Raw genomic sequence first — 21,389 nt, 5'->3', positions numbered from 1 at the left:
TAGGTTTAAGTAGTTCTAAGTTCTAGGGGACTGATGACCACAGATGTTAAGTCCCATAGTGCTCAGAGCCATTTGAACCATTTTTAGAGGAGGACGTTTATACTACACAGCTCGGAGTACTTGATTTACTTTCTTTGTTGGTCTAAAGACCGGTCCTATGTCATGTTTAGGTAAAATCTTACCGATATGATCCTTTACTTTTTAATACTGGGAGAGACACTATATTTCTCCGTCGTTGTGGTTCATCCTTGTCCTTCGGTCTTCTATTTCTTGGTCGCAAAATTCTCTTTACCTCTTTCCTTGAGTAGCCTTCTTTCTCGACGGCCTGCTTCAAATGTTTTGTTTCATGGTGCAAGTGTTCCGATGTGCATATCCTCTTGGCTCAATCGACAAGTCTTTTAATGACACCTCTCTTTGTTGTGGATAGTGATTGTAGTTTTTATACAAATATCTCTCGGTATGTGTTACTTTTCAAAAAACTTTGTTCCAAACTTCCATCGGACCGTCTCATAACTAATTTTCCATTTCAATTGTGAATTAGATTTTTGGATCTATTTTATTTAGATGATCGAAGATTTCGTCCAAATCCTTTCTTCCACGCGACCAAACCACAAATGTGTCATCTACAAACCGATACCAGCGAGATGGTTTCTTATTTGCTTCGTCCAAAGCAAATTGTTCGAATTTCTCCATGTAGAAATTAGGGATCGCAGGACCTAATGGGTTACCCATTGCTACACCACCAAATTCCTCATGAAATTCGTAGTCCCACTGGAACTGACTTGAAATAAGGCAATGTCTAAAAAGATCAGTAAAATCTCTTGGAAAAATCTCCGTTATGAAAATCATAACTTCGTTAACTGGAATCATAGTGAATAAAGACACTATGTCAATACTTACAAGAATATCTTCAGGAGGCAGAATTAGTCCTTAAAGTTTTTCAGTAAAATAATCGAGTCTTTTATATATGAGTCAGTTTGCCCAATATATGGTTGTAAACGAGTTGCTAGATGTCTCACTATTTCGTACGTGGGAGAACTGATGGAAAATCTATTTTATGAATTTTGGGTGCACCATACAGTCTAGGACACAGCTTCACTCTTCAACGAATTTCTTTTATCTTCTTTTTGATTAGGGGTAGATGACTTAATCACATTATTTATTTTCCTCAGTAGGCTGGCTGTAGGGTCCTTCGTAAGTTTATTGTACTTTCTTGAGGTTAAAAGGTTCAAAATTTTGCTTCGATAATCCTCTGTATTCACAACAACAATAGCATTCCATTTAGCATCAGGAACAACCACTATCTTTTCATCTGTATTTAAATCTGTGAGAGCCTTCCTCTCCCCTTGTTAAATTACTTTCTAAAGGTTGATTGTGGCGTAAGACCCTGGTGGTTTCGATTCGAATTACATTTGCAGTTTCCTTGGGAAGATTTCTTATACCTGCTTCTATATACGAAATAATATCTTCAACTAGGACTCTGCTAGGTGTTACAGCCTAGTTTCCTGCTTTTGCAAGGACAGAAATCTCGTCTTGACATAACACTCCCTCCGACTTGTTAACAACAGTATCAGACATCGCCGTATTGCTTGTAGCTGTTACATTAGTTTGTAACTTTCCGAATTTTTTCTTATGTTTAATAGTAGTCGTTTCCATCATAGCTTCCATAACTATAAACGTAAGGTAATTTATTTTATTCCACAGATCTATCTGTACCTTAACGGCAAGGAAAAAAGCAGTTTCAGTAACTTACGGTAAACTGAATACATTTCTCGTCTTGTGTAAGGTATCTTTTCTCGGAGTAGTGCGCTTTCCGTACAATCACAAATCCGATGCACCTGAGCTGGCCGGAACATGCTCTTCTGCTTTAAAAAATTCGGTATAGAAGACAAGTCTCTAAACATAACAAGAAAGTTAAAGTACAAATTAAAAGTACACTCTTGTTACGTTAAAATTCCAGATGTCTGATTTTGAGGAATTGTGAGTTAAAGAGCATTGCGCTCTCATTTAAATATATGACCGAAAGAGTCAGTCTACAGGAATTATGAAACTAACCTTGTCGTCGAGGACTGTGTGCCACAAAGGGCACATTCAGCACGAGATGTTGAGATTCACAGGCGTCAATTGTCTATTAAGGCCTAAGCGCTGTAGTGTGCGAGTGAGACAGACAAGAACCTACGTTATCGGGAAACCCACTAGAAGTGGTTTGTGGCCGAGGAGACGTAGCAGTGTTAAATATGGCGGACCTAAGATCGGCTGTAAAGGGAAACATTTATGAAAATTATTTAATTCTGTGGCAGGGAATGTAGCCACAGTAATTTTAATCTGCCATCGTCCATAAATTTCCATGGTGATTCCATAAAACTTGAATATTGATCATATATATAATATTTTAGGATTTACTGTTAAAATGAAATTAACAAGTCTTGTAACAATGGTCTGAATGCCAAAACCTGAACGATTCGGTCGATTTTAACGATTGACATTTCATATGGAAGCGCATCATTAGAATGACAAATGTTGTAAATATCAACTCTGTAACTTTATTAGCTTAAAAGATATAGTACATTTAAATTATCAGTGTTGCAGTTAAGCATCAGATCATCATACCCTCCACACAAAACACATTAAACGATGACAGCATGATACCTTATTGAATCATTAGGTAACAGGATATTTGTCGTCAAGTTTAGTGCATAATAGTTACTTTTGTTCTTTATTTATGTATCAGAAAGCACATTCACGCAAGGCTACTGGCCGTGACATTCGAAGTTAAGAAGGAAATTGCACTGGCTTTACGTAAAAGAATTTAACAACTAATATTATTATTACTTTATTTAGAACGTGAAAAAGGTCAAGCTTTATATATTTAAATATGTTAAAATGTAGAATAATGTAGAATAATCTGTATCCAATCAGATGGACGGCTTCAGGAAAGGGAACTGCCCTAGACAGTTGAGCGACGGTTTTCAGCACGAGGGGGACACAGACGGAGTCTGGCAGAGGGACAGTTCTGGCCTAGACACCGAAGAGGAGTGCTGGGACAGACGCGAAAGCGGACAGTTCGGCTGGACACACCAAAGGCGACAGTTCGGATGCAGATGCGAAAGCGGATAGTTTGTCTTTAGACAGATAGGAAGTGAAATGACTTATAAAAATTCCCGTTTTGTGGTATCACGGGACTACTCTAAGCAGTGAGCAGCCACGCACCTGGTGCGAACTCTAACTTTTCGCGTAGATAACTTGTATTTCGCGATGAGATTGTGAATGATAGAACTGTGTCAAATGGATATGCGCTCGAGTGTAACAGTAACTCTAAACACTACCACTTTCGCAATTAGTTTCCTTTCTGAATAAACATTATTCTAACCAAATCGCAACTGTGTGGCCTACATCATTTATGGGTCATTAATTTAGTTCCCAATCTTATTATTACTGTTGTTATATGTCGTTTTAACTTTGTATTTCGCAAACTTGCCATCATCCAGACAATTTAAGCAAAGGGCGCTAAGTGTCTAAATTAGGGCCAGTAATGCGACACGTGCGGTTCAACCCCTAGACGAGTTTGAGCCAAGACTTTTCGGCGAAGAGGAACCGCATGTGAGCCCGAACATCTTTGGGTGTTAGCTAGCAAAATAGTCCCCGTAGAGTCTTCTGAACCTTTCGCGATGTGACGTCGTGGTCTAAGAAACTCTTCTGTTTCTGACGTTTCGTCCATGACTACGCTGGACATCTTGAGAGGCGCTCCTCTGCTGCGTCTTGCCGACTGACTGGTCGGACGTCCGAGAGCGACATATATATTGTAGCAAAGAGGGCGTGGTCGAAATAACATTGCCGTACTTCTAGTCAGTTCACAGTGGGACGAGGAATTTTGTGAGCAATTTGACGGCGTAGCAATGGATAACCCATTAGGTCCTGCGATTGCTAATTTCTATATGGAGAAATTCGAAGAATCGGCTCTGGACGAAGCAAATGAGGAACTATCTCGCTGGTATCAGGTTTTAGATGACACATTTGTGTTTGGTCCCATGCTAGAAAGGCTTTGGACGAATTCTTCGATCATCTAAATAAAATAAATTCAAAAACCCAGTTCGCTGTGGAAATGGAAAATGATAATAGAATATCTTTCTTGGGTGTTTTAGTTATGAGACGGTCCGATGGAAGTTTGGAACATAAAGTTTTTAGGAAAGTAACACATACCGACAGATATTTGCATAAAAACTCCAGTCACTATCAACAACCAAAGACAGGTGTCATGAAAGGTCTAGTCGATAGACCCGAACGGCTTTACAGATCGGAATACCTGGACGCTGAAATAAAACATTTGAAGCAGGCCTTCGAGAAAGATTGCTGTTCAGGGAAAGAGGCAAAGAGAATTTTGCGACCAAGGAACAGAAGACCGAAGGACACGGACGAACCACAACAACAGAAAAATACAGTTTCTCTCCCTTTTATTGAAAAAGTAACGGATCAGATCGGTAAGATTTTACAGAAACATGTGATACGACCGATCTTTAGACCAACAAAGAAAATAAGTCAAGTACTCCAAGCTGTGAAGGATAAACGTCCTCCTCTGTCGACATGTGGTGTATACAAAATTTCGTGTACGTGTGGTAAAGTTTATATTGGAACTACCAAGAGGAGTGTAAATAAACGTCTAAAACAGCACAAAAGCACAAAAGAAAAATAGAGAAATCAGCTGTAGCAGAGCATGCTCTTCAGTCAGGAAACCACGAAGTGAAGTTTGCGGAAACAGACAATTTATCTACAACGTCAAATTATTATTCACGACTATGTAAAGAAACCACTGAAATTTATCAGCATCAGGATAGTTTTAATAGAGAAAAGGAGGCAATGAAACTTAGCGACATATGGATAGTAGCTCTGCAGAGTCGCTAGACAGTTTTATCTTTGACAAGACAATCGACAGTAAATTTTATCTTTCACAAGGAGTATCTCTGCTCATCTCGTGTTACTTCGACCACGCCCCCTTTACTACAGTATGTATGTCGCTCTCCGTAGTCCGACCAGTCAGTCGGCAAGACTTAGCGGAGGAGCGGCTCTGAAGATGCCCAGCGTTGTCCTGGACGAAACGTCAGGAACAGAAGAGTTTCTTAGACCACGACCTCACATCCCGAAAAGTTTTCCAGCAGCTATGTCATCTGGTTGTGAAAACCATCGTTCTATGTGCCATCAGTCCCTATAAAACTTCAGTTTATGTAGGTTCACACATTCAGATGCCTTAGGTAGGTTGCAGAAAGTTCCAACTGGTCCTATTTTATTATTTAATGCTCGTAAAATTTGATGTCTGAACGTATAAATGGCATGTTTAATAGAGAAACTCTTCTGAAACTCAAACTGTGATTTGCTAAGGATCCTATTCTTGCCAAGGTGAGATATTATTCCAAAACACATTATCTTCTCAAAAATTTTGCAAAATTATGTTAGCAGTGAAACAGGTTGAGAGCTAACGCCATATTTCAGTCTCTCTGACAAAAGTGGTGTGAGTTAGTGATGGATTAGGTATTTCAGATACCACTAGGCGTATTATTTGAGAATAAATGTTTAGTATTCTGCTGGAAACGCTAACAAATCCAGATGAGCTTTTATTTTTGAGAGAATGTATAATTTTTTTTTAATTTCAGAAGGAGATGGTGAAACAGTTATTTGATTAAATTTTATGATAGCTAATTTTTCCAACTACCGCTGTGATTTTTCTCTAAAATGTTTGTTCTTATACTTTCTGCTATATATAAGAAATGATTATCAAACGTATCCGCTACCTGTGAACATTGTTTATAGCTCTTCAATTCCGTTCAGTGTTGATGTTATCCTGTTTTGTGGGTGGTTGCCTTGTCTCTCGTTTCACTACATTTCATATAGCCTTACGTAAATTGTCTGAATTACTGATTTCTGACGTAAATTACATGTTCCTCGATTTTTTAAATAATGTTTCTTATTAATTTTGTGTAGTTTTTGTAGTGTGCCGCTACTGACGGATCTCTACTTCTTTTTGCCAATAGATACATTTCCCTTTCCCTTTCACAAGATAATTTTATCCCACTACTGATCCATGTATTTTTACATGGCTGTTTGATGTCCTTTCTGATTAACTTATGCAGAAAGATATTTCCAGATAACGTTGTGAATTTATCATGGATTAAATTTTATGTTGGTATTCGGTTCATTATAAATTTCATCTGAGGTCATCTCTTGTTAACTGTTCTTACAAAAATTTGTTCTGGGATCATTTACTACTCTAACCGATTTCCACTGAGGCGTATCGATACTCTAAAGCACTATGTTATTTATCTAACTGTGGACCATGATAAGAGAGAGCATTTGATACTGGGTAAACAGTTACTTTCTTGATTTGAGCTTCACAGAGGAAAACATTATCAAATTTGGTTCTACTGTCGTCATCCACCTATGCTGGAAAGTTAATTACTGAGATAAAATTGTAGGATCCCAATAAAATCTGAGGAGTAGACCCAGGAGAAGGCAGCTGCAACCGTGGCCGAAATATAGGTTTTTCTCCAGCAGCAGTAGTCTTATACATTATGACACGGTACCACACCCAGAAAACTTCTATGTCGAATAGCCCAGGTATTCGTGCTAAATTTATGAGCACAAGATGAATAGGTAGATCGGCTACTGAACGCTTAATTCAGTACGTAAAGGGAAAAGATAATCTAATAACCATGCAAGATGGGAGTGCGGTGATAGGAGAAGAAATACAGGGTGTTTCAAAAATGACCGGTATATTTGAAACGGCAATAAAAAGTAAACGAGCAGCGGTAGAAATACACCGTTTGTTGCAATATGCTTGGTACAACAGTACATTTTCAGGCGGACAAACTTTCGAAATTACAGTACTTACAATTTTCAACAACAGATGGCGCTGCAAGTGATGTGAAAGATATAGAAGACAACGCAGTCTGTGGGTGCGCCATTCTGTACGTCGTCTTTCTGCTGTAAGCGTGTGCTGTTCACAACGTGCAAGTGTGCTGTAGACAACATGGTTTATTCCTTAGAACAGAGGATTTTTCTGGTGTTGCAATTCCACCGCCTAGAACACAGTGTTGTTGCAACAAGACGAAGTTTTCAACGGAGGTTTAATGTAACCAAAGGACCGAAAAGCGATACAATAAAGGATCTGTTTGAAAAATTTCAACGGACTGGGAACGTGACGGATGAACGTGCTGGGAAGGTAGGGCGACCGCGTACGGCAACCACAGAGGGCAACGCGCAGCTAGTGCAGCAGGTGATCCAACAGCGGCTTCGGGTTTCCGTTCGCTGTGTTGCAGCTGCGGTCCAAATGACGCCAACGTCCACGTATCGTCTCCTGCGCCAGAGTTTACACCTCTATCCATACAAAATTCAAACGCGGCAACCCCTCAGCGCCGCTACCATTGCTGCACGAGAGACATTCGCTAACGATATAGTGCACAGGATTTATGACGGCGATATGCATGTGGGCAGCATTTGGTTTACTGACGAAGCTTATTTTTACCTGGACGGCTTCGTCAATAAACAGAACTGGCGCATATGGGGAACCGAAAAGCCCCATGTTGCAGTCCCATCGTCCCTGCAACCTCAAAAAGTACTGGTCTGGGCCGCCATTTCTTCCAAAGGAATCATTGGCCCATTTTTCAGATTCGAAACGATTACTGCATCACGCTATCAGGACATTCTTCGTGAATTTGTGGCGGTACAAACTGCCTTAGACGACACTGCGAACACCTCGTGGTTTATGCAAGATGGTGCCCGGCCACATCGCACTGCCGACGTCTTTAATTTCCTGAATTAATATTTCGATGATCGTGTGATTGGTTTGGGCTATCCGAAACACACAGGAGGCGGCGTGGATTGGCCTCCCTATTCGCCAGACATGAACCCCAGTGACTTCTTTCTGTGGGGACACTTGAAAGACCAGGTGTACCGCCAGAATCCAGAAACAATTGAACAGCTGAAGCAGTACATCTCATCTGCATGTGAAGCCATTCCGCCAGACACGTTGTCAAAGGTTTCGGGTAATTTCATTCAAAGACTACGCCATATTATTGCTACGCATGGTGGATATGTGGAAAATATCGTACTATAGAGTTTCCCAGACCGCAGCGCCACCTGTTGTTGAAAATTGTAAGTACTGTAATTTCGAAAGTTTGTCTGCCTGAAAATGTACTGTTGTCCCAAGCATATTGCAACAAATGGTGTATTTCTATCGCTGCTCGTTTAGTTTGTATTGGCGTTTCAAATATACCGGTCATTTTTGAAACACCCTGTAGTAGATAAATGTTACGGTACAATAGGGACTTCGTAGAAGGAATGAAGAAGAGAAATATTAATCGACTTCTACAATGAATTCAGTTAAGAGTATCAAATACACTGTTACATAGTACACAGACATATGTATTGATGAGACCTTGATTCCATATAGATTCGCTTGAGAATGAGCCATCACTTGAAACCGGTAGCGGTGAATAAAATGTAAAGAAAAACAGCGTTCATGGCTCTTATTAAAACCTGATTCATTTCACACAATTTGTTGGGGATACGGAAACCATACATAAGAAATATTAATGTTGTTACAGAACTAGCGGATATCTGTTTCGTGTAGTGCATAAGAAAATGCAATGTGGGTATATGGCCAAGCACCCAGACATGAAACATCCGATGCACATTGTGCTTCCAAGACTGTTCCAACAATTAAGACCCACAGTACATTGACAGTGGTCTTACCGTTTGGAGGAAGCACTGATCTCCTGTGTGATCGCGGAACTTCCAATCAGCACATGATTAGCTGCGAATGAAATAGATGTCTCACGGAATAACGAATGCGAAATAATACAGCAATAGCACCTGCACTCCTATCATTCATTGGAAATACAAGAATTAACTCCTACTGAATTCGGACTTCGCATCGGTTTGAATTAATGGGTAGTACCGTGCTGTGTGGTTGTTTCCCCCTTTCCTGCGGGTGTGCTTATCTCGTATGAAACTCATTTCATCAGTTACAAAATGTTCAGTACTAACAATAGTCACAGTTTTTAAGAGCCATTGTCATAAATTTTTTTACAGTTAATCTCTGAGCACAAACAGTGAATGAACGGTAGATAGATCCTTAACTACATTCTTCTGCATATTTGTAACTGCATTCACTGTGCTTCTGGAAGACAAAATTCCCATTTGATCTCGTGCATGTGTGTATTATGCAACAACCTCATTGCTACTACAATGAAAGTGGGTGACAACTATAGTCCAGGTGTTCATCCTAAGGTTATAAGCAGAAGATGAAGTGGTGGAGAGGCTAGTGAACGCTTAATATGTAAAGGGAGCAGAAAATCAGTTAATCATGGGAGTGGGAATGCATTTACAGGAGAAAGAATGGAGGGGAGAAAGATTAGAAGACAAGCATTAAGCAGGATATGTGCTTCATTGTAGAACTGAGTTCTGCAATAAATTCAGTTAGTAATAGCAGATACACTGTTCAAAAGTCACAAGACAAAGATGTATATTTGGAAAAGGCCATGAGACACTGCAAGATTGCAGGAGCATTACATCATCGTCAGACAGAGATTACAAAATCAGTTATTGGGTTACAAGGCGTAAGCAGGAGAAGATATAGACTCAGATCACATAGTAGTGGTAAAGAGTAGACTGAAGATTAAGCAATGTTGGAAGAAGGTGGATACTGAAGTCCTGAGGAATGACGATATGCGTTTGAAATTCCTTGAAGCTTTATATTCCGCAATAAGGAAAACCACGTAGGTAGTTCAGCAGAACAGAAGCACACATCTGTAAACAGAATAATCGGAGAAGTTCGGTAGACAAATGTAGGTATAAGGAAGGTAACTGTGAAGAAACCTTGGATAAAAGAAGTAGTACTTCAACTGATTGACGAAACAGGTTCAAAATTCTTCGCGTAAAGACAAGAATACACCAATGTAACTGACTTAGGAATGCGGTAAACTGGTCGTGTAGGTAAAATGGTTCAAATGGCTCTGAGCACTATGGGACTAAACATCTGTAGTCATCAGTCCCCTAGAACTTAGAACTACTTAAACCTATTTAACCTAAGGACATCACACACATCCATGCCCGAGGCAGGATTCGAACCTGCGACCGTAGCAGTCGTGCGGTTCCGGACTGAGCGCCTAGAACCGCTAGACCACCGCGGCCGCCTCGTGTAGGTAAAACAAGGGGAAGTGGATACAGAAAATGTGTGAAGAAATCGAAAAAGAAATGGTCGTTGGAAGAACTGATTCAGCACATAGAGAATCAAAACAACCTTCGGTTAAATTAAAAGCAAGGTCGGCAACATAAAGAATGCAACGGGAATACGTATGTTAAATGCAGGCGAGGGAGCTGATAGGTGGAAAGAATACAATGAGGGCGTCTTCGAGGGAGTGGAAATATATAATGACGTGACGAGCGTACAAATGGAAGTCGATATGGAAGATCGAAGGGGGCCAGTCTTAGAGTTTAACGAAGATTTGGAAGACGTGATGAAATCAGGGAGAATAGGTAATTATAATTTATCTAAGTACTGGGGGAAGTGGCAACCGAAGAACTACTGAACTTGATGTGTACAGTCTATGTGACTGAAGACATAACACTAGACTTTTGGAAAAATATCATACACACAATCTCGATGATAGCAATGGGAGTAAGTTCGAGAATTGTCGCACAATCAGTGTAATAGCTCATCCATACCAGGTTGTTGACACAAATAGATGTCAGAAGAATGAAAAAGGAAGCTGAGGATCTGTTATATGATGATCGGTTTCACTTTAGAAAATGTAAAGACATCAGAGAAACATTTCTGGCATTGTGCTTGGTAATGGAATCAATTCTTAAGGAGAATGAAGACATGTTCATGGGATGTGTCGACGTAGAAAAGGCGTTCGAGAGAGTAAAATGGTGCAAGATGTTCAAAACTCTGAGAAAAATATGACTAATCCATAGAGGAAGAAGTGTAATATACTATATTAACAAGAATGAAGAGGGAAAAATAAGAATGGACAACCGAGAAAGAAGTACTAAGGATTAAAAAAATGTGGAGTAGGGATACTGCTTTCACTCATGTTGTTCAATCTATAAATGAAGAAGCAATGATGGAAATAGAGGAAAGCTTCAAGACTGAATCATCAACGACAACATTCGTTAATGATAATTCTATCTTCAGCGAGTGTTAGGACGTATTAAAGAAGCTGATGAATGCAATGATGGGAGCAATGAGCACAAGCCATGGATTGAGACTAAACTGAAGGAAGCTGAATTTAACAAGGAGTAATGGAAGTGACGTTAGCGATAAACTCGACATCAAAAGTAGTGACCACTGTAAGGGATCCGTGGTCCCTTATTTGAAGATAAGCATACTTTACTCCAACAGGTCGAGAAAAGGCCAAGGATCGATAGTCAACCGCCGTGTGCGCCCAGCGAGCGATATCGTTGTCACATGCAACTGAGACAGGGTTGCAATGGCGTTGCGGGAGGAGTAATATTGTAACGGCTGAGTCCGCGTCTCCACCTTCGCGGTTTGGCCACCAGGAACCGTAAAATTGCGTACCAAGTTGTAATAAAGTTTTTACCTCAAAGTGATAACAGATATGGGACACCGATGTTACACTACTAGCCATTAAACTTTGACAGTGACGTTACATTTCAGATGTGTTACGACCCGTGGCTCTACCATTCATTCGATACCTGCGAAACCCTACATTTCAGCAGGATAATGCACGACCGCATGTTACAGGACCTGTACTGGCCTTTCTGGATACAGAAAATGTTCGAATGCTGCCCTGGCCAGCACATTCTCCAGATCTCTCACCAATTGAAAACGTCTGGTCAATGGTGGCCGAGCAACTGGCTCGTCACAATACGCCAGTCACTACTCTTGATGAACTGCGATATCGTGTTGAAGCTGCATGGGCAGCTGTACCTGTACACGCCATCCAAGTTATGTTTGACTCAATGCCCAGGCGTATCAAGGCCGTTATTACGGTCAGAGGTGGTTGTTTTGGGTACTTATTTCTCAGGATCTATGCACCCAAATTGCGTGAAAATGTAATCACATGTCAGTTCTTGTATAATGTATCTGTCCAATGAATACCCGTTTATCATCTGCATTTCTTCTTGGTGTAGCAATTTTAATGGCCTGTAGTGTACGTGTTCGTGTCAACCGCGCCGACCAATCGATTGCAGTGAGCATAACGTGTGAATATTGTTTCAACAATACGTGACAGTATTTTCAATCTATTTGATATGTGTCGAGCTTAGCCTTGATGAGAAATGTATGACAAAGGCAGCGATTGTCGCCGTTTATTTTTTATGAAATTATATAGCTTTATTTAGTACAAACTTTCGCGACCTTGATTAATGCAAAACCCCTGTTCCTTGAATATAGTGTTACTGAGCAGCCAGAATCCGGCTGAAACAACTTACCTAGCGCTCAAAATCGATTAGTGTTTACCCATTAGGTCACGGTCATTTAAAATAAAGGTTAGGCCGCTATATTATTATACCGCTAACTATATCATAAATAAAATTAGTGATGTTTCACCATGGAACAGATGAGTTTAAGGAGTTCTGCTATCGCGGAAGCAAAGTAATAGCTGATGGAAGGAGCAGAAGGAGGGAAAGAAGGGATATTAGAGTTTAACTTTTCGTCGAAAACGCAGTCATTAGAGACGGAGCGCAGGCTCGAGTTACGATAGGATGGGGAAGGAAAGCGGCCGTGCTCTTTTTAAAGGAAGCATCCTGGAATTTGTCTAGAATTGTTTAAGGAACTCACGTAAAACCTAAATCTGAATTGTCGGATGGAGATCGGAACAGTCGTACTTTCCTATGGATGTCCGGTGAGCTAACCACTACGCCACCTCGGTTGATATGGAAGAAGCAAGGAGAACGTTAAAAGCGAACTGTCCCAGACAAAGGCAGCATTCCTGGCCAATACAGGTGTACTAGTATCAAACATAGGCCTTAGTTTGAGTTATAAACCTCTGAGAGTGCACGTTTGGAATATAGCATTGAATTGTACACTTTGGGAAAAACGGAAAAGAAGAGAACCGAACAGATTGAGATGTAGTGCTATGGAAGGAAGTCAAAAATGTTGGCGTGATAATATACTGAATGCTGAGGTTCTCCGCAGAATCGGTGAAGAAAGGAACACAGAGTGATAAAACGTGTGCCAAGACATCAAGGAATAAGCTTCATGGTCTTATACTGTAGAGGATAGAAACTACAGGGGGAGGCAGAGATTGGAATACATCCAACATGCTAGCGTAGAGTGATTTTGCTATTCTGGGATAAAGAGTGAAAAGAAAACATATATCATTAAATTTTGTGTCGTGTTTGCAGGAACTGGACCTGAGTCACAACCGGCTGAAGGAGCTGCCACCTACATTTCTGGAGACGACCACTCAGCTAGAGGAGCTCTACCTGCAGGTAAGCGTGCTGCAGATATGAGTATCTGGCCAAAGTGTAACGTATGAGTACCTGGCCAAAGTGTAAAGCACTATACAGGTTGGTAGGCAAGTGTGGAGCGGTCATTATAAATGAAAAGAAGGTCGATAAGCACAAGTTTAAAATCGAGTAGGATGATACAGGGGAGAGGTAAAACTTTTGAGGCTAGGTAACGAGCCTGAAGGCCATGTCGCGTGCTGCCACCTTGGATGCAACTCTTACTTTCGAAGTGAAAAGAGGGCTGTGTGGCATTTCTTACAGAGAAATCAATGGTACCCTCTATGTAAACATAGGTTTCTTTTTTCTCGACCTTCGTCGCATTTTGTGAGCGCGTAACCGAAAAACGGTTCATAGCCTACAAACAGCTTTTAAAACATGTGCACATTTCTGGATAACGACCATAGTGACATAATGAAAAGACCTAGAAGTTAACTGGCCCATTTTTTTATTTTTGATTATTTTCACTGGTTCTTCGTCTGGGGTGGGAGTTGCTTGAAGTCGATCAGAAGTGACTGTTATTTACACACTGAAGTGACAAAAGTCATGGGACACCTCCTAAAATCGTGCCTCTTCTGGCTCGGCGTGGTACAGCAACTCAACGTGGCATGGACTCAAAAAGCCTGCAGAAATATTGAGCCATGTTGCCTCTACAGCCATCGACAACTGTGAAAGTGTTGCCGGTGCAGAATACTGTACACTAACCTCCCTACTATGTCCCATAAATGTTCGATGGAATTCATGTGGGGCACTCAAACTGTGCAGAACATTCTTCAAACCAGCCGCGAACAATTGTGGTCTAGTGACATCCGTAAAAATTCCATCGTTGTTTGGGAACATGAAGTCCATGAATGGCTGAAAATGGTCTCAAAGTCGCCGAATATAACCATGATCGGTTCAGACGGATCTGAGGATCAAGTCCATTCCATGTAAACACAGCCCACACGATTATGGAGCTGCCAACAGCTTGCCGAGTGCCTTGTTGACAACTTGGCTCGGTGGCTCCGTGGGCTCTGCACCACACTCGAACCCTCCCACAGCTCTCATCAACTGATATCGGGTCTCATATGATCAGGCCAGGGTTTTCCGGTCGTCTAGGATCCAACCAATACCGTCACGAGCCCATCAGAGGCGCTGCAGGCGATGTTATGCTCTTGTCAAAGGCACTCGCATCGATACTCTGCTGCCACAGCCGATTAACGCCCAATTTCGCTGCATTGTCCTAACGGATACGTTCGTCGTATGTCCCATATCGGTTTCTGCGGTTATTTCTCGCAGTGTTGCTTGTCTGTTAGCACTGACAGCTCTACGCAAACGCCTCTACTCTCGGTCGTTTACTGAAGGCCGTCGCCACTGCGTTGTCCATGGTCGGAGCTAATTCCTGACATTTGGTATTTTCGCACATTCTTGGCACTGTGCACTCGGAATATTGAATTCACCAACAAAATCCGAAATGCAATGTCCATATGTCTGGCTCCAACTACCATTTCCCGTTCGAAGTCTGTTAACTCCCATCGTGAGGCCCTAGTCATGTCGGAAACCTTTCCACATGAATAACCCGAGTAAAAACGACAGCTCCGCCAATTGACTGCCATTTCATACCTTGTGTACGCTATACCACAGCCATCTATATCTGTGCGTAGCGTTATCCCATGACTTGTTACTTTAGTATATTAATAATAGCTGACAGATCCAACATTTCTCGTGTATTCATTTTGCATATCATTTCCATATATTCCTGTGAACACTTTTGAAATTATGCAGTGGAATTATGTGAGATGGTCCCAGTCACTTTTTGTACGCTTGGTGCTGCTACTTCACGTGTGTAAGATGCGATATTGTAAACGTCTCTATGGCAAAGCCCCTTCATAGCTCTATAAACGGCTTTTGGTTTCACCTACAGCTGTTTACGCTTCGCAGCTGAGAGCTGTCAAAAGCGATACCGCGTGTCAGAGATTTTCTTGAGTTCAGTCGACAGTGGGAGTGTCTTATATATATATATATATATATATATATATATATATATATATATATATATCAAAACTTCATGCATGATGCGGAATTTTTTTACGCATCTTAGTTTTTACGACTTCACATCTCTTGACCTATGGGTCGTACAATGATATATTTGTGTAGATACATTTAGCAGCTATGGTATGTGCATACTGTCTGCGAAATGTATTGCGAATAGAATTAGTAATAAAGAAGTAATAAATTTAAACGCCATTCACGATGTTACGGTTTGCTACGCAAAAACGTCATATCTCCAGATCTATTTGTCATACAGTGATATACTTCCGAAAGTAGATCAAGCGCTATATGTGGATACTGTCTGCACAATGTGTTGTGAAAAGAATTAATAGCAAAAAAGTAATAAACTTAAATGTCACGCAAAATGCAAGAATTCTTTCCGCATCTCATTGTCACGACGTCGTGTATCCTGGACTATTTGTGGTACCATGCTATAATTTCGTAAGTGCATTCCAGGGCATATGTTGGTACCGTCAGTGAATGTGGGAATTGCTTGCGGAATTTATTGTGAATATAGTTAGTAGCACAGAAGTAATAAATTTAAACGTCATGTGTGATGCAGCAGTTTTTCACGCATCTCATTGTGACGTCATATGTTTTGAAATATGACAGGTAGGTGGTTCTTACCCCTACAGTGATGGTTGCTTGAAACTACCTGACACTGTGGCATATGCGTATCAAGTTTGGTTGACATCGGTCCAGGGGTTCAGGACGAGATGTGGAACATTCACACACACACACACACACACACACAAACACACACACACACTATGATGGACACTGAGGAACAAATGAAATCAGAAGATAGTATGTAATATAAATAGTAATAACATCAGCTAATAACTTATTTATGGTAGCATAAGGTTCCGCCCCATTATGCATATTCTGAAGTTGTCATGTACAAAGTACAGGTCACGAAAGGTTACTTACAGTTTGTCCATAAATCAGACTGCATTCTTAAAAGTCGAAGTACATGAAGCGAAAGCACTATCCGACTATATTATTTAATTAGCGAATTGAGGAACCAGTGAAGAAACTAAGAAGAACTGTGAACATGGAATTAAAGTCTATGGAGAAGAAATAATGGTTTTAAGTTTTGCTGACGGCATTACAGTTCAGTCACAGACTTCGAAGCGCTAGGAAGATCAATTAAACGGAGTTGATAGTATCACGAAAACATGAAAGTCAACAAAAGTAAAAGAAGGGTAATGGAATGTCGTCGAATTAAGTCCAATAGTGATGGGACTGGAGAGATGCTGAACCATGGTACTGAATCTTGGAGGAAAATAGTAAAAGAAGCGGTAGTTCGACAGCCGGCCAGGACACATAATGGGGCGCCAAGGCACAGTTCATTTGGTAATGGAGGGACGAATGAAGGAGCAGTGTGGGGAGTAAAATTTATAGATGAAGGCTAAGGTTGACTACAGTAAGCAGGTACAAGTGGACGTCACTATAAAAATGTGAAGAGACTTGCTGAGCAAAAGCTAGGATGAAGAGATGATGATTATAACAGTACCAAATGTGGGTCGGCTAAATTCACAGAAATGGTGAAACTTCTAGCTAATTTGATAATTAGACAAGGCGATTTCTTGGTACACCAGAAACAAAATGACTGCAATTAAGTACGATTTTAAAAAAAGTATCCAGGGATGAATTCTGGTTTCGCAGGACAGAGCCGATCAGGTTCTGGAAAGGGGCCAAGGTCAACTAATGTTAGTTATACAAGAACACACACAACTTTATTCCTCAAACCAAAGCACAATCTTCTCCTTAAAAGAACAAAGATCAGCTCACTGCTGAGGGCCCAAGAAACCTCCACAGAACAAGTTTAAATGATTTCTTTTAAAACCCCAGGATTTAGAGTAACGGCTGAAGGACTTACTTAAGTAAAATTACGATATCTTATCGGTTAAAGGCCGAAATAATATTTCATATCAGCTAAGGAAATTCTTTAAAAGCCAAGAATTTACAAATTCCGGCTAAAGGCCATATTAGGGAAAATTCAAGTTAATTCTTTGGCTGAAATCCCGATTAAAAAAATTTTGTTTACATAATACAAGAGAGAGTGTAAAGATAAGCCTTTACACAGTACAACAGAAAAACATCTTAAGAAATCTTGAAGTGTCTTGCGGCTGAAGGCCCAAACAATTACTGAAGAATAGTTAAAGACAACTTTCAGATAAACATTTACAGAACACAACTGAAGGCTGTTTCAAGAATTCAGGGTAATTAAAGAGAAACCTTACAGACAAGGATGTACATATTAAAGACAGAAACAAACGAGGCTGAAGGCCTAAACGCAGAGCAACAAGAATTTTAAATGAAACACGGCTGAAGGCCATATACTTAACATAAAACAGAAAATATTAGTACATGGCTGAAGACCTGGCACAGTACCTGCAACCAAATAAAATGACAATCACAAACAGTAGTGCTCAGAAGTGTTCCAAGTGTCGGCCTGGGAAGGAAACCCTAACCACAGTTTAGGTGAGACAGACAGCCAAGCGTGACACTAAACAATCGGGTTGCAGCACGACCTACAGATGGCTGACGAACCAACCAACCGCTTAATCAATTCCCTTCCACCCGACCAACAGCACGACAGCCAGAAATACCAGCGAAGACAAAGATCGCAGCAGGATTATGTCTTAATAATTGGCGTATAAACACAGTCAAGATACAAAAAACGCTCAAAGAGAAAAGGAGAACAACACCAAGCTGTCTAACTACACGCCGTGCTGGACAGCATCAACACGGCGAGGAAAACACACTGCCACAAAACTACGCTAACGACCAGGACAGGTAACGGGAATGTTAATGTCCACAAGGCAGAAGACACCGCTGGTGCACCTCACTAATGAATTACAAACATTTCAACGGTTAAACACCATACCGGGAGACGGCTGCAAAATTTTGCCGACTCCAACATACCATCACGTTGCTGCTTGCAAGTGACGCGCTTATAAACCCGAGAGAATGCTATTACTTTTGTATACGTTGCTATACAATTGTACGCCCAGTCTGTCTAACATTTTCCACATCAAGAATGTATTTTGTATATCCCGAGCGTTCTGAGGCCTACATTATCTTTCATCGGCTCCATGAATTGTCGAATTTTTGCTGCAGGCCTGAAGAATGAATGGATTTTATGCCTCTTTAGAAGCCAGTATACCTATCCTGTCACTGTTTTACATAACAAAAGAGCTTAAGCTCGTTCGTATCCTCCTTGAGTTCAAAATGGTTCAAATGGCTCTGAGCACTATGGGACTTAACATCTGAAGTCATCAGTCCCCTAGAACTTAGAACTATTTAAACCTAACTAACCTAAGGACATCACACACATCCATGCCCGAGGCAGGATTCGAACCTGCGACCGGAGTGGTCACGCGGTTACAGACTGAAGCGCCTAGACCGCACGGCCACACCGGCCGGCCCTCCTTGAGTACCTTCAGCTTGCGTGTCTTCGGTGGAACGGCTTCCGTAATTTGTTACTTATTGTAGCCGTTTCCCTTGAACATTTACCGTAAGTGGCTCAGTTATTCTAGCAGATTTTCAGTCTCTGAAACGGCAACCACTCGATACATCACGGTCCTCAGAAGACAACGTTTTCTGCCTCGTGATGACTGGGTGTTGTGTGGTGTCCTTAGGTTAGTTAGGTTTAGGTAGTTCTAAGTTCTAGGGGACTGATGACCATAGATGTTAAGTCCCATAGCGCTCAGAGCCATTTGAACCATTTGAAAGACAACGTTTCTTTGGCGGGTAGTGGTTGCTGGAAGCGTGTAGATATTGTTAGTTGTGGGATTGCGGGTGGGATTCCGGAGAACATCAAGGGTGAGATACCTTGCTTTTCAGCAGACATGGACGTAAAGGAACGGAAAAGCAGCATTCGTCTCTACCTGCAACGTAAACATGATGTGGTCAAGGATGATGTTAATGCGGTTCAAGAACTGCTCTTGCTTTTCACGTTCATGCCACCAGACGGCTCCCATGTGTTGTCGAAGTAACAATGAATGCAACTAGGCTTTGCAGGAGCCGTGTCCAGGGTGTCCTCAAAGTACTTCACGAGCAGATTGTTTGTAGCTGGAGCTGATGTTTAAAATATTCTCCAACAAGCAGGAAATACGATGTCTGAAACTGCTTAAATAAATCCACAGCTGTGTCGTCAAATACATATTTCATCAGTTGAGGGACACGTTTCAGTTTCTTCAAACACAGTGACCACGGATCACCAAGACAGAACATCCAAGTGACGCTGCCCACAGTACGCGAGCCCCAGCTGTACGCTAATTACTTAGTTTTACCTAGCGGACTCCTCGTTTGTCTACGAGTTCGGAGCTTCCCGACTTTTTCTTTTAGTGTTCAATAAACAATGGCTCGAAAGCGAACATTGGTTGAGGGCTTGTACGCAGGAGGGGCTCAATGTGACTTCCAGCTAAGGCACTGCCTACGCATAAGAGAAAAAAGTGAAAAATTATTTATAATGGCCGTGGGAAGAAATCGGAAAATAAATTATTATCGGAAAGACTGACTCAGTACATACAAAAGTGAAAACAGGCTTCGCTGAAATTAAAAGGAAGGACGGTAACATTAAGAGTGCAATGAGAATTTCACTGTTAAATGCTTTGGAAAAAACGGATAGATTATATTGAAGGCCTCTGTTAGAGTTGTGTGATGACCTCATACAAGAAGAAACAGGAGTCGATATAGAAGAGATAGGGATCCAGTATTAGGGTTAGCATTTAAAAGAGCTTTTGAAGACTTATGATCGAATAAGGTACTAGGGATGCAAAACATCCCATCAGAATTTCTAAAATCATTGGAGCACGTGGCAGTGAGACGATTGTTCACGTTGGTGTGTAGAATCTCCGAGTCTGGCGATATACCATCTGACTTCCGGAAAAACGTAATTCGCACAATTCCGAAGACTGCAAGAGCTGACAATGCAAAAATTATCACAGAGTCAGCTTAACAGCTCCTGCATCAAAGTAGCGGACAAGAATAATGTACAGAAGAATGGAAAAGAAAATTTATGATATGTTATATGACGTTCAGTTTGCCTTTAGAAAAGGGAAAGGCACCAGAGACGCAATTTTGACGTTGCGGCCGATAATGGAAGCAAGACATAAGAAAAATCAAGACACGTTCATAGGATCTGTCGACCCGAAAAAGCTTTCTACAATGTCACATTGTGAGAAAAAGCTACAGGGGAAGACGGGTAATACTGAGTATGTACAAGAGCCTAGAGGGAACAATAGAGTGGAAGAGTGAGAACGAAGTATTCGGATTGAAAATGGTGTAAGATGGGGATGTAGTTTTTCGCCCCTAGTGTTCAATACATACATGGAAGAAGCAATGACGGAAATAAAAGAAACTTTCAAGAGTGGAAGTAAAGGTCAAGGTGAAAGGATTTCAGTGATAAATTCGCAGATGACATTGCTATCCTCATTGTAAACGAAGAGGAATTACAGGATCTGCTGATGGAATGGACAATCTGAGTACCGAATGTAGACTGAAAGTCGAAGAAAGACGAAAGTAATAAGAAGTAGTAGAACTGAGAACAGCGAGAACAGCAGAACAGCAGAAGTGGAGACCACAACGTAGACGAAATTAAGGAATTCGGCTACCTAGGGACCAAAAAAACCCCACGGGTGCAGCAAGGAGGTCATAAAAAGCAGACTTGCACTGGGAAAGAGGGCATACCTGGCCAAGACAGGTGTGCTAGTATGAAACATGAGCATTAATTTGAGGACGTAATATCTGAGAATGTATGTTTGGAGCACAACATTGCATGGTACTGAATCACGGACAGTTGGAAAACAGGAACAGCAGAGAATCTAAGCATTTGAGATGTGTTGCTACAGAGTAATGTTGAAAAGTGGGTGATGTGATAAGGT

General features: G+C 41.1%; 1 protein-coding gene across 2 annotated transcripts in view; it reads left to right on the top strand.

Moving 5' to 3' along the window:
- The window catches only part of LOC126184043 (leucine-rich repeat-containing protein 15-like), a 76,783-nt gene that overhangs the window by 34,885 nt on the left and 20,509 nt on the right, over nucleotides 1–21,389 (top strand). For both annotated transcript variants that reach the window (XM_049926413.1, XM_049926405.1), the window contains one exon: nucleotides 13,363–13,449. In XM_049926413.1, the coding sequence (XP_049782370.1) occupies nucleotides 13,363–13,449 (87 nt within the window). The remainder of the gene's footprint in view (nucleotides 1–13,362; nucleotides 13,450–21,389) is intronic.

This window comes from Schistocerca cancellata, chromosome 1, assembly GCF_023864275.1.
Source record: "Schistocerca cancellata isolate TAMUIC-IGC-003103 chromosome 1, iqSchCanc2.1, whole genome shotgun sequence".
NCBI classification, from domain to species: domain Eukaryota; kingdom Metazoa; phylum Arthropoda; class Insecta; order Orthoptera; family Acrididae; genus Schistocerca; species Schistocerca cancellata.
The sequence above is the reverse complement of the archived record's forward strand: the minus strand, read 5'-3'. Positions and strand labels throughout refer to the sequence as shown.